General features: G+C 38.8%; 1 protein-coding gene across 2 annotated transcripts; it reads right to left on the bottom strand.

Moving 5' to 3' along the window:
* Positions 1–1,357: 1,357 nt before the first annotated feature.
* Positions 1,358–13,775, bottom strand: LOC116377276 (sterile alpha motif domain-containing protein 9-like). Of its 2 annotated transcripts, XM_031838874.1 has the most exons (3): positions 11,979–13,775; positions 8,549–8,615; positions 1,358–6,938 (listed from the first exon to the last, which is right to left on the bottom strand). In XM_031838874.1, the coding sequence occupies exons 2-3, from the start codon at positions 8,550–8,552 to the stop codon at positions 2,317–2,319; spliced, it is 4,626 nt and encodes a 1,541-aa protein (XP_031694734.1). In that variant the 5' UTR covers positions 8,553–8,615; positions 11,979–13,775; the 3' UTR covers positions 1,358–2,316. The 2 variants fall into 2 exon arrangements, with proteins under 2 accessions (XP_031694734.1, XP_031694735.1); XM_031838875.1 differs by lacking the exon at positions 11,979–13,775 and having other exon boundaries at positions 8,549–9,056.
* Between the last annotated feature and the right edge of the window lie 6 nt (positions 13,776–13,781).

The following is a 13,781-nucleotide window of genomic DNA, read 5'->3' as shown; positions in this document are numbered from 1 at the left end:
AAACGTGGACCTAATGCATGAAGCAGCTAATGGAAAAAAATCACTTACACTCACGGCGTAGTTCATTTTGTGGACGTGAACCGTTATGAATGTCTCAGTAACAGTTGGGTTTATTAGCTGTTAGCTTGCTGTTGTTTATCCAGCGGTTCAGTGCGGTCAGAGCTAACGTTACTATTCAACATTTCTCTACAACCTAATAACGTGCGAGTAGTGTCAGCAAACAAGTTGTGTTGCAAGGAAGCAGACAAGTAGAGTTCGACTGACATAAGTTATATACGACGGGATAATAAGTGTGGAGAGGACGGTGCAAACTGCAGGCGAACACCAAACTAGGGCAAGCACAGTGGGTCAAAAACTAGCACTGTTGCTACTTCACTTCCTGTCGTCTCTTCTCATTTTTGTGAATTAACGAAAACAACATCAAGTCAGTCATAAAACAAAAACTTTCACTCAAGGAAATAAAATATGTTGTTTAGAAAATCAGCTGCTGTCAAAGTTATTTAAATCAAGATCCTTAATATGATGTTTCGTTTCCTGATCACACTAATGTAGTTAGATTTTCATCATTTCAGACTGAAATGGACAAAGTAAAAAATATATATTTTGGTTTTGGAATCAGCCTTGTCTCAAATATATTGTGACTGTATGGCAGTAAACTTCCCACAAGGCAACTCACACTAAAATAATCAAAATTGATAAACAGCACAACAGGTAAGAGAATAAAATATGTATCATTGATCTTTTTGGGTGTCCCTTCAAATAATTATTAAATATTGTGTGTTGTTGCCATTGACTGTATGTAAGGGTTGTTGGCAGAAATATGTGGTGTTTACCTATTAAAACTATTTGATATGTAAATATCATTTATTTGAGTACCTGTAAATCTGATGAGCACACACTAATTAAATTGAAGTACACAGAAAATTGCCTGTGTGTGCAACCGCTATCAAAACCACAACTGATAGCTTGGTAAACATTTTAGATTCTTGTCTTTGCACAATGTCTGAAAAGTTGTTCACTCTCTTTAAATCATGAAATATCTCAAATCAGGTTGTTTTTAAACTCATCTGCGTTGCAAATGTATTAATCCTGTATTGACCGACCTGGTTTACTCGTGAAGAATGCCTGCAACTACAATCAAACAGCCACCATTTTGGTCTTCAGGTCATTTTATAACACGTTTTATTAATTACTAAACTACACGGCTTAGCTCCAACATGTGTAGTGGTGATGACAATGAAGAGATTAACAGACAAAGCTCCTCTAATATAAATTAATATATCCTAAAAGGGCTATCACTATCAGTTGAACTTCAAAGGTTGATGTAGTAGGATTGACAACATAAAACAAACTACAATTGAAGAAAAAATGTTTATTTTCTTCCAAGACATGTTTAAAATATTTCAGAACAGTAATGTTTACAGAGTCAAGTATTTCTTCATGTTACTATCAAAAACAATATAAGTATATAAAATAGAAAGGTATCGCCAAAGGTACTGGCGTAACTTGTAGTTTAATTTTTCCATAATTTCACACTTTATTACGCTTGTTTTTCTTTTGCATATCAATATATGAGACACACGTTCTTCTCCAAATGTACATAATGTTGCTGCTTAGGTCTTAAAACATATGTTGTTAAAACACTGATACAATTCCAATGAAGTTGCATTTGATTCCATTGCTTTCTATATTGCATCCTGGAAGATATAGAAGAGTTAGTATAACATTATGAACCACAATCAATTCATCTACTCGGTTTCTTTTCTGTCTAACAGCAGTCTAGTTCAGTTTACAAAGGATAACACAAAACGTGAACCAGTTAGCAAAATCCAGGCACAAATCCTCACTTGCGATGCATTCCAAATGCATTTTGATGACAGATGTGAACTGCAGTCCTTCTGAAGTGGATCTACAAACAATATCAAAATAACAGGATACTAGATTCAGGTCTAAACAGGGACTTTAAGTTCCTGTTTGAGAAGCATTGAGCTGTTGAGTAGGAATTTCAGTTTACAAGATTTGTCCATTTTTATATACATACACTTATAAACCTCTAGCTCTTTTGTTCAGGACACATGTGTATCTATATACAAGTATGAAAGGAGAAAAATGTAAAAAATAGTAATCAAACTATCTTACAAAAAAAATAGCAATTTGTGCCATAACACGTGCTTCAATATACTGCAGATAGAAGCTTTGTGTTTTGTCAAGATCCTTCTTTTTTAATCTGTTCTTGGTAACGAGGTGGGTATTAAGCCCATGCTTCAGGAAGATGACGTACAGCCACATGTGACAGGATCATTGTTCAAAAACAAACTATTGTTTCACAATGATGTTGCAGGCAAAGGGCCCTCTGAATGTGAACCCCAGGTAGAACGTGATGTTTTCATTACTATGAGGCACTGATGGTACATGAAGAGGCTGGATACTGAACTTCTTTTTCCGAGGGCCTTCAAGGTACACCACTCCATCTTCAGTCCATCCAGAAACACATTTCAGCATCGCGGCGATCTCAGGCTTTTTCCATGCCTCACCCCGATACCACTTCATGCGTTTCTCAGAGACTGAGAACCCCTTTGTGACTTCCTCAACCTTTCTCTTGTGGACAAATTTATCCAGTCCGTTCCCACTGCCCAGAAAGAAATGGGTGTAAATCCTTCTTTTCCTCTGAGGGATGTCCTTCCTCTTGGTCCAATAGTCTTTTTCCAGTTGTTCAACAGCTGAGTGCACAATTTCATATTTGTTTTTTTTCTCATCATCTGTGTCATGATCCTCTGGCCAGAATAGCAAGGTAAGCAAAAACAGGGCACTTGGAAAACATTTCGTTTTATCAGTTGGGAACTGATGACAAAGTGCCTGCAGATCTTTCAGAGGAGCGACTTTTTGAATCTGCGGTGACAGACAGTTCAGAGTAAGGTGGACCATTATGTAATTGACAATATCCCTTTGACCAAATTTGGCCGTTTTTGGATTTCTGGGGTAGAGAGAAAGGATGGTCTCGAGACGACGCACTGCATCCTTCTGGTCTGTTAGCTTGGAGAGGATGGATGTTATGTTGCCCCCACCAAGATGATAGATGATCATGCGTTTTTGGAAAGGAGTCAGATTGGCTGGGATCGATTCCCCTTGAAGCGCAGTAGAATAAGTTTCACTGAAATATTTCCCATACACTGAAGATTTTTTTGCCAACCATTTCAGTGGATGGCTTATCTTCTCCTCAGGACTTTCAGGGGTCTCTTCTCCATCTGAACCAATGTCTGTCTGGAAGTAACTGAGGTCTACTGAAATCCATTCGAGGGCATCTTGCATTGTCTTGTTGAGTTTTTTCAAACGGCCATGAAATGGTTCCCAGGCGTCTTCAACTTCCTCAGGAATGTAGTCCGTTAACAGATACTTCATACACTCTGAATGGCCATTGGTTCTGTTAGCAAACACTTGCAATGAAGAGATCAGTTTGAGCAGGCTGCATCCAACCTCAACTTCAGAGAAAAACCCTGAGCTGTTAAGGTGTTCCATATCTGCATCAGCTGCTTTCTCACTTTCTTGAAAACATTCCAGGGCTTTCAGTGCAGTCTCCACAGCATCTGCTATATTCTGGGCTGTCTTTGGTACATTGATGTTGTCAATGGCTTTGCACTTAGCTTGGAACCATTTCCTGTACACCTGTCCTTTTGTGTCCAGTATGTATGAGTTGTTGGGCAGCTGTTTGGCTGCTGTCTCTGCCCAGAATTTTGCCTCTTCAAACTTTTCATAAGTGTAATGAAGACGAGCAAGTTGTTGTGCAAAGAATGGATTTTTATTGAAACGCTGGAACGCTTCCTTGAGTAACTCAATTGCTTTATCTGGGCTTTTTTCCTTTCCACACACATGCTCAATCAGAGGAGAGAAAAAACTATCATATGTGTCCCCTTTGATTATTCTGGATCGCCTTATGAAAAGTGCTCTCAGAAATGACAGATATTCCTCCCTTCCAAATCTGTGCTCAAAAAGCACGTCGTTGCTCAGCAAATTCATTGCCAAACTGCTTTGGGTCTGTTGGTTCCCCAAAAGTTGTTGAAGAATTTCCTCTGCAATGAGTGGGTGGATGATTCTGATTGATTCAATGTGCGTCTCGTCATCCCTAAGGTGCAAGAAGATTAGTTTAGCCTGGTCACCGAGTGATCTCTCAAACTCATGTTGGCGAAACCTTTCCAAGTGAATGGTTAAGGCAAGCAAAGCTTGACAATGAGACTGAGAGATGAAAGAGTTTTGAACATAAGTGTTCAGCAGTGCTACATAGAGAATGAGGCTAGTGACAATAGATTGGTGGTCAATGCCTTGGAGCAAATGTTCCACAAACTGTTGAACATATTTCTTATCGAATCCTTCACTCATCAAAACAAATGTCAGGATGAAATCCGCTTCATATCCTAACTGTGTAAGCTCTTTTCGTTTTCCAGCAAACTTTCTCTTCTCTTGATCAGACAGTTTGTGAGTGACAGACACATTCTGTAACGGAGACTCCTTGCATCTTTTCTCTGGATTATGGGATCGTCTGCAGCTCAACAAAATGAAACACAGAGTTCCATGCAGGATTCTTTTGGTGTTAGTGGCAACCTCCAGTTCGTTCCTGAGATCATCTAGGTATTCTTTGTCCAAGTCTTCAATGAGGAGCACCACAGGAAGACACGTCTGTTGATCTTTTTCTTCATATTCTCTCAGTTCAACTGCATGTTGAGCAACAACAGCAGCTGAGTATGAAGGCTTCACAACTGCACACCGTAGACCTTTCCTGTTGTTCCACAGCACTTGTCTTGCAACAGTGCTTCCACCACTTCCTGGATGATGGAAGATGTTTATGCTGTTTACAGGAGGCTGATCTGCATTCCACTTCAAAGCGTCAACACAATTGGAAACTTCCTGATAAGCATCTCTTTCAATTACCTCTCCAACATACTTGTGCTCAGCAAGCCAGAAATTCAACCAGTTTATTCTACCACCATGGTAGAACTGCTGGTCAATGTTTGCTTTCTCCTCATCAATGAAGTCTTTGGTTGTTTCATCACAATGATCGACCGTCAGAATTTCCAGAGAAGACATATTTTCCTCTTCGTGTGTTTCAAGAAGACAAGTCCCCCTCACAAAGACTGGCAAGTGTTTTCTGGCGCATGCTTTTACAGATTGTACTTGCTGTAGAGTTGCATTAATGTGACTCATTTTCATCCCAACAACGCTGGAATTGTTCACACTTTCTGTTCCACATGACCCCTCTGCAAAGCTTTGCCACTTTTGGAAGTTTTTCTGTGATTCACAGATGCAGATGATGTCTTCATGGCCTTCCATGTCTGTGAAAAACTCATTAAAGGTGTGCAAGAGTGGTTTCTCAACTGGTGATGTGAGAAGAAAAACAACCTGGAATGTCCCTTTTGGCAAGATTTGCTTACAGATCAAAGACACAGATTCCCGCAGGACAGTCATTTTTGTCTTGATCCAAGTCATTTCATCACATTCAGGGTCAATTCCTTTGAAGTCAGTACGGCCATTACAAAAGATCCAACTAGTTTGCTCAAACAGATGCAAGTGGCTTGTGAATTCTTTGATGCTCATGTCATCAGATTTCTTATAGCTCTGCAGAGAATGCATATTTGCAGCGTGATGCTTAAGGTACTTACTGCAAAGACCTGATATCTTTGAGTCTGGGTCAAAGTCAAACACACAGAACACGGTCATGTTAAGCAGCCATTCAATGTTGCAAAGGTCATCAGGGTTGAATTTGTTTGTGATGAGTATGAACCATTTCTCCTTTTCGATAAATTTCTTCCCACAAGTCATTAGCATTTTCAGTTTCCTTCCAAGGTCTTGGCAGAAGTCTGGGGCACTGAGGAACTGATTTTTCTCTGCTTCTTCTCTTTGGGCATCGCGATCTTTGACACGCTCGTAAAAATCACTTATGTCTTTGTCGATCACCGGTTCCGTCTTTGAACCCACCCTCCGCAGAATCGTTTCTTTCTCAAATTCTACTTGGTTAGATGACTCTTTGAAGTTTGGCAGACGAACTTTATACACCTTGTTCTTAACAATACTTATTGAAGGCACAATGTCAACCTCTATCACATAGCTCTTTTCTGTACTTTCTAGATCCACAACCTCAATGAACCTTGGTGGCCGCACACACCCGCGTACATGCTCCCTGCCAGAAGAGAAACTCCTTTCAATGTAGTCCAAAGCATCTACATAAATGTCTTTCTCTTGAACAGGGATACCAATTATCTCACCATGCACATATCCTGCATCATCCTTGCTGTCCATCACACCAAAGTGTATTGTGCCATTTGATCTGATATTCATACAGCCAGTTGCAAATTTAAGGACCTCTTTGGCAAACTTAGCTTGGAGTCTTGTGCGATCCAACGCAGCAGCTAGAGCTAGAGACTTAAATTCATGGCATGGAGATATCAGATTAAAAGCACCTGATTCAGGTTGCAGGACTCTGTGCTTTACATACAAGAAATCAATCCCTTCTTGATCAAATGGCCGTGGTCTGCAGTCTTCTTTTGAAGTAACCTGAGCTGTTTGTCTGTCTTTTACGACAGCTTGATCTTTCTCAGGAATCTGTGCAGGAGAACTTTCACTTGTTGTGGGAAGACATTGAACAGATTTTTGATCATTGTTTTTCTGTTCCAACTCGTTTTTTTTGCCACTGGTGGTCTTTTTCTTCTCTTGAGACTTTTTCTTGGAGTTGATGAGCTCATCTCTCTTTTGAATAATCAAAAGAGCAGGCCCTGATTTCATGCCAATCTTTGTCTTCAAAAAGTCCTCATTCAGTGCAAGAAGGATTTGTCCATCTACCTCTTCCTCATAGAGCTTTTCTATGTACTGCTTCTTCACCCCAATTAATCTTAGCCAGTCGCTTACTTGAGATTCAGTCAAATCCTTGGGTGACTGCTCCAGTTCATCAGCTGTATAGTGAGAAAAGAGAGAAAAATATGTTTGATTATGAATGAGAGAATCAGAGAAGCACTTTATTTCTCTGCCACACTTCAGGCGTATGCAATTTGCTTATTTAGAGAAGTTTGTTGAATAATATTTTTCATTTTGTCAACAAATCCGATGATGGGTCGAAAACCAAGAATGTGTTAGTCCATATCTCAATGCTTTGCAACTTCCTTTCACTTCCCAATCAATTGCTATCTAAGACTTTAATCCAGTATTTTTTGGGGGCAGCAGAACAAACTGCAAACAAAATGTAGCTTTTCGACTTGAACCTCTGGCAATTGCGTGGGCATATTGACCATTGATCATATCTCACTACTTAATCAATCTGCTTTCCAGCAGAGGGTGATTCATTACTTACTCAACTATGAGTCACACTCTGAGAATGAAGGTCCAGTTCAGGAAAAGATTTGGAATCCAACCTTCTTTTCTCACAAGCCCCATTGCCGCTAACTTTTATCCAATCCATGAAATTTCTAACATACCAGGACTGGTACAGAAGACGCCTATAATGCATTAAATACCGGCCTGATCAGACTGCTTTGTCTCATTTCTTTAATTGTCTGGGAGGTTTAACCTGCCAAAGGCCCACTTCGTTAATTATTCACAGATTAGACACCAAATATCCTACTTACTCAAGGCACCTGGTGCTATTTTAATTGGTCTTGGTGCTTGCTTTCAATCCATCCACCAAAAGATCAGTATGCACTCTCTGAGATTTAAAATCGGAGCTGAAATCACTTTCTCAGATTCTAAACTGTGCAATTGAACCTAACTGCAGCCCTATTTGGAGTTGCCGATGAGGATCTGAAATCAACTAAACGTAATCATCTGTGTTTTGCCACTCTTCCAGCTAGATGCGCAGTATAACTGAGATGGAAGGAAGCTGCCCCACCCCAAACATTCTCAATGAGGGACCGCTCCATGATATGTAAACATGTGGATTGCACTCAAACCCAGTCTTGCGAACATCAAAGCTTGCGCGGGGTAATATACATGTTGTTTTGTTCATCTACACTTATTCCCAAATGCAGGACAGGAACATTGAGCGGGGGGGGGCCATTGTCCCATTGGATCCCTTCCTTATTTGCTTAATGTGTTGTGGAATTACCAATGTGTTTGGGAACTGACAAAAAAGGTAATGCGTAAAATGTATTATGCAACCAACATAAAACGTTAGTCTGGAGCCCTGTGCTATGAAAGATTTTTTTGCCAAAAACAGGTGTCAGGTGGGAATAAGTTCAATAAAAATGAGGAATTAAATTGAACCAAAACAGTAACTTTGTGTTCTGTAGAATCAAAACCATGTGCTGAAAGACTCTAAAATGCCCCATATGGTTGAGGGGAACTCTTATTACAGATAATCATTTGACTCATTGTTAATATGAAAATACATATTAATGTCATAATGTAAATAATATATACATAACAGTAAATGGTTAGAAGGTATTAACACTTTAAAAGCAAAGAGGGAAAAAATATATACATTTCACTACAAACAGATCAAAATACTATAGACCTTTGTACTGAAAATAGGAAGGACATCTCATAAAAAAGGACTCGTCTCTTCACTCACCCATGATTTTCTTTCTCCTTACTTCGTCACATTATCAACTTTGGCTTCTCCCATTATCACCTTCCATCTGCAAGAGAAAACATTTACAGTTACTTTTAACCCATTATCATCTTGACTTGTGTGGATGAAATCTGGTGATCAAAAATTGCTTCAGTTTAGAATCTTGTTTCCGCTACAGAGAAATGCAAAATGTAGATAAATATATTTTTCAGCTCTTTTTTTGAGGGTATTCGCTTGCGCACGTTTTGTCGTGAACAGCTCTATTTTCCCACGATTTATGTTAAAAACCGTGTAATAGCAGTCAAAAGTGCTGTTTTTTCTCATGGTAATGAGCCCCCCCTATTGTTTTACATAACCAGTAAGCCCAAAGTTTCTGTAACCTCGGTCAAGAGTAAAGCCAGACCTAAGCAATGCAAGTGCTGCAACTGTCTGCCATTTGGTACATCCCAAGTCTCTTAATTGTCATTTCCTCGCTCCTCGAGCGAGGAGGGATCTCTGAGGAGCCATGAGCGAGGACGCATGAGAACAGCCTTCCAGGAAGTGTTTTAACGGACGACACGCCCCCTCATTGTTCATAAGTTATGTGATTGGACGCTGCAGCTGATCAGACTGATCTGATTTTTCTAGATATCACTGGAGTTTCATACCAGAGTGAAGACAGATCAGAGATTAAACTCAAGTTTTATATTTTATTAGTTTTCTGATTCACCATCTGGTTTAAATAAATGTTAATTGTAGTCTGAACAACAAAGGACCACAAACAACTTTCTTAATTTATTAGAAAGATTTGTCTTTTCATGATCTGATATTTCCCTCAATAACTTTTATTATGGATACAATTAAAGACTGAGAGAGCTGGAGAGACAAAACACTTTTTACATCATTTATCATCATTTCATTCAGTCACGTGAGGCTGATCATTCCTGAATGTCAGAATTTCAAAACATACACATGCAAGTAATTAATAAATAGGACGAATGCATTCCGCCGGTGGAACTCGGTCCTGCGCTTATAAACAGGACACAGAACACAGTATAAATACCACAGACTATGTATAAATACCACAGAACACAGTATAAATACTCAATGCAGTTTGTTAGACAGGTAACAGGCTACAGAGAGAAAACACCTCTACTCTGACAGTGATGATTACTGTGTGTCTTTATTAGTTATTAGTATTATTAGTTACTATTATTAAGTACAGTGATCATGTGAACAGACAAACTTATCAAAAGTCTCTCCAGCTGTTTAAGCCGACTGACAGCTGATCACAGCTGATCAGTGGCTGCCGTCATCAGAAACAGACGTCGCTTCACGTGACTCTACTGAGGAAAGGACATCTCATATCTCTTAAAACATATTTCCTCGTTTCCTCTCTCCTTGCATGGTTTCCTTGCGTCTCTCCATGCATCCCTGGTGGGAGGGACTAAGACGCAAGGAAAAGACGCAAGTGAAGGAAACGGGGATGCAAAAGAGAATTGGGATGTACCCATTGTTAGGATGTGATCTGTGATGTCTTTGTGAATATTAGAGTATTAGTAATTTGCTTGAATATAGAATCACATTGCCGGCCTTCATTTTCTTTTAAAATTACCTTTTTTAATCATTGTAGTGTAAATATAACTAATGGGTTCTGTCACTGCAAGACGTGGGCATATATATATACTGTATATATAGGAAAGGTAACCTTAAATTACTTCTGTTGTGATCTGACGCTATATATAGAAAATTAAATTAAACAAAATTAACTTTACCTTCAAGGGGGACGGAGGGGGGGCGTTGGGGGAGAGCAGGCACCCCCCCTAATATAATGGTAGGGGCAGAGATGGGCAGTATTTCTATTACTTGTATTTGAAATACGTATTTCAATTACTTTTGAGTATTTTGTAATTTGTATTTGATAGGGCCGATAAAAAAATCGAACGTAATTTGTAACAAAATACTTTAGAGTGGAGTAATTTTGTATTTAAAATACTCAATATACTTTCTCCACGACTCAAAAAACAGTTCAGGAGTTCAGTCTTCAGATCTTCAAGTTCAACAGATTGTCTGTCAAGGTAAATATTTTATCTGAGTGTGACAGATGTCAACTAGCTTGATGTATAATTGATGTCTGGGTCTGGCTACATAGCCTATTGTACATACATGGTGATGGTTATAATATCAAGCTAGCGATCGATGCTAACATGCTAATAACGCTAGCATGCTGTCAGGCAGAGATGGGCAAAAATACATCAAAATGTACTTTGATACAAAATACCCCTCAAATAAATGTATTAAAATAAAATACTGGTGCCAGAAAATGTAACAAAATACAATACATGTATTTTGTATTTAAAATATAGGAAATACTTTTTTCTGGATTTTCCGTTTTCTCACAATTTGGTATAGCAGAGCATTCAGGTTTGGGCTATATAATGTACACAAAGCTCTGGTGAAGCCCACAAAGAGGAAGAACAGTCACAGAATGGCAGTGTAACTAAGCAAAGCTATTAAAAGACAACAACTTGATTGATTATGTATATATATTTTACTTTTTATAACTTGTAATACAGTGCAAGCTCCCAATCTCCCTCTTCATAGCTAGCTACTCGACTGATAAGTTAACTTGCTAAACACTGACTATGCACTAGCCTAGACACAGAGATGGGCACTATTTCTATTTCTTGTATTTGAAATACGTATTTCAATTACTTTTGAGTATTTTGTCATTTGTATTTGATAGGGCCAATAAAAAATCGAACATAATTTGTAACAAAATACTTTAGAGTGGAGTAATTCTGTATTTAAAATACTCAAACTACTTTCTCCACAAATCAAAAAACAGTTCACGAGTTCAGTCTTCAGATCTTCAAGTTCAACGGATTGTCTGTTAAGTTAAATATTTTATCTGAGTGTGACACACTTTGAGGGGTATTTTCTATCAAAATACATTTTGATGTATTTTTTCCCATCTCTGGGTAAGGAAAACAATGGATCCTTCATTACAGTGCAGCAGTGGTCCAGTGTGTTTTTGTCCCTCGCAGTACACTAAATATAATAGGGCTGGACATCAGGCCTTTATTGTGTTAATGTTAATGCAGGCATAATTGTCTGCAGAAATATGCTGCTAGTATTCCGTAAAGACCATAAAAACCACAATAAACAGGAAAAGTGCATTAGAGAAAAAGACCAAATTCCACATTCCACATATTTTGTTACCGCTTCCCCCCCAAAGGACCCGTCTAAACGCCCACTGGGTACATCGTTTTTTTAGCCACAGAAAACCACGAGCAACATGTCGGGAGGAGGCTATTGCTTTTCGTACGTCAGCATTATGAGCATGTATGGATGTTATCTAATATGCCTTATATCCATGACTATGCAAAAAATAAATAAATAAAAAATTTAACACGAGCAACCAAATAAATAAAGAGAAAGTCGATCTTACCTTTGATAGATACCGACAGAAATCAGCCGTCGACCGTTTTCTCTTCTGGATTTTGTTTTTCCACAGGTTGTTACAGACTTGAAGTCTAACGCGGGTCTGCTGTAACTTCACTCGATCTCGCTCTTTTTCCACTGGGCGGCACCCACTGCGTCTGCGCAGAATAACGGGTTTCGTTTCCCTGTAAAACACATCAACACCCCACCCCGACTCTCCTCCGCTGGATACTTTACTGTCAGTCAAGATGAAACTGAGCCGGGCACAACCGAACATGTCTATAATATCATCAAACACCTTTTACCTTGCATTAGTATTTATGTGCGGTCAAATCAAACTTATTCAAATAGTCTTGTGTAAACGTAGCAGTACAACCTTAATGTTAACAATACTTTATTTTAAAAGTCCTGCACTCAAAAGGAGAAGCGACGAATGTAATTCTGCTCTTCTGCAATAGATTAGTAGAATACTTGGGACAACCATAACGCTATTGAAGTGAGGAAATATAAGAAGAGGAACTCGTTTTTAAAATAACTACAAGCTATTTCAGTTCTGGTTTAAGCTCTGGCAGTATTTATTTGATAGAACAACTCTGGCCACAACAGATAAATGGGATTGTGAAGGCGGAATGAAGTTACGAAAAAGTGTAGAATAATGGCAGGTATAAATGTGTCCAATATTTCAAAATTTGTAAAACAGCATTTAAATTTAAGATGAATTAAGTTCCACAGAAAGCCAGGGGACAGGGCCTGGAGAGGGTGACGGCTGTATTTACAGTCAATGTCCAAATAGGGAGTACAAAGGATCACCTGAGCTGCACCTTTTATCATCACATGATATAACTTTGTTGAGTCACATACCTGCATTTCCCTCTCCATTGTTAATGCGAGGGTGTGATGTGGGTGTACCAGACAAAATATTTCACCTGGATTGAATACAGTATAAACCAGCCTCGACGGTTATGTCCTTGGGCGTTAAAAGTTTTAATTTAAAAGGAAGAATTGTTCTATCCTGTTTCCAGTCTTTGAGATGTATAGATACAGATCTCCGTGTGTGAGATGTACTCAGTCCTCAGTCCAGCCCTGTGATACTGTGTTGCTCCTTTTTGGCTTCATTTGCTTATAGTAAAATGTCTGCTGTTGCTTGGAAATGCTACAAAACTGAGAGAGAAGTGACACCGTAGGCTACGCTAAACAATGTTACCTGTAGCGATAGCTTACCCAGACAATTCAGTGCAGTGGCGCACCTGTGAGGCACCGAATGTTAAATATACAGTATGTTAATATTCCCCAATAACCATCTTGAGATACATAAAGATCAAACAAGCAAAATCTTAGTATTAAAAGAAAAATAGAATTTAATGTGCAAGTAATTAACTTCACTTTGACACCCTTGAAAAGTTATGTTTGCTAGTTCTGCAGCCTGACTTCTAAAACTCATATTTGATTGATTTGACTACATAATCACATGAGAATAAAATGACCGACTGTCTTCAGAAGCCGCCCTGAACACCCTTTGGAACAGTCCACTCTTACGGAGTCGGCACAATAGTCTTGATTGACAAAAGAGAAGCAGTTTAGCAGCATTAACTGGAATCAAGAACATTTAGCACAGTCGATTTTAAACATCTGTACCAATGCAGCACAGCGATATAAAAAATAATAAGAAAAAAGGCACATTGGCCACATTAAATGATGCATCATCAATGATCCAATTTCTGAATCAGTCTATACAAAAATATACATACAGTATCTGTGCAGTGAACAGTTCACTCAGATATACAACATTGCACTATAAAACCACCCAAAA

This window comes from Anarrhichthys ocellatus, unplaced genomic scaffold (assembly GCF_004355925.1).
Source record: "Anarrhichthys ocellatus isolate YVR2014 unplaced genomic scaffold, GSC_Weel_1.0 scaffold1086, whole genome shotgun sequence".
NCBI lineage: Eukaryota > Metazoa > Chordata > Actinopteri > Perciformes > Anarhichadidae > Anarrhichthys > Anarrhichthys ocellatus.
This window is presented reverse-complemented; position numbering and strand designations above follow the sequence as displayed.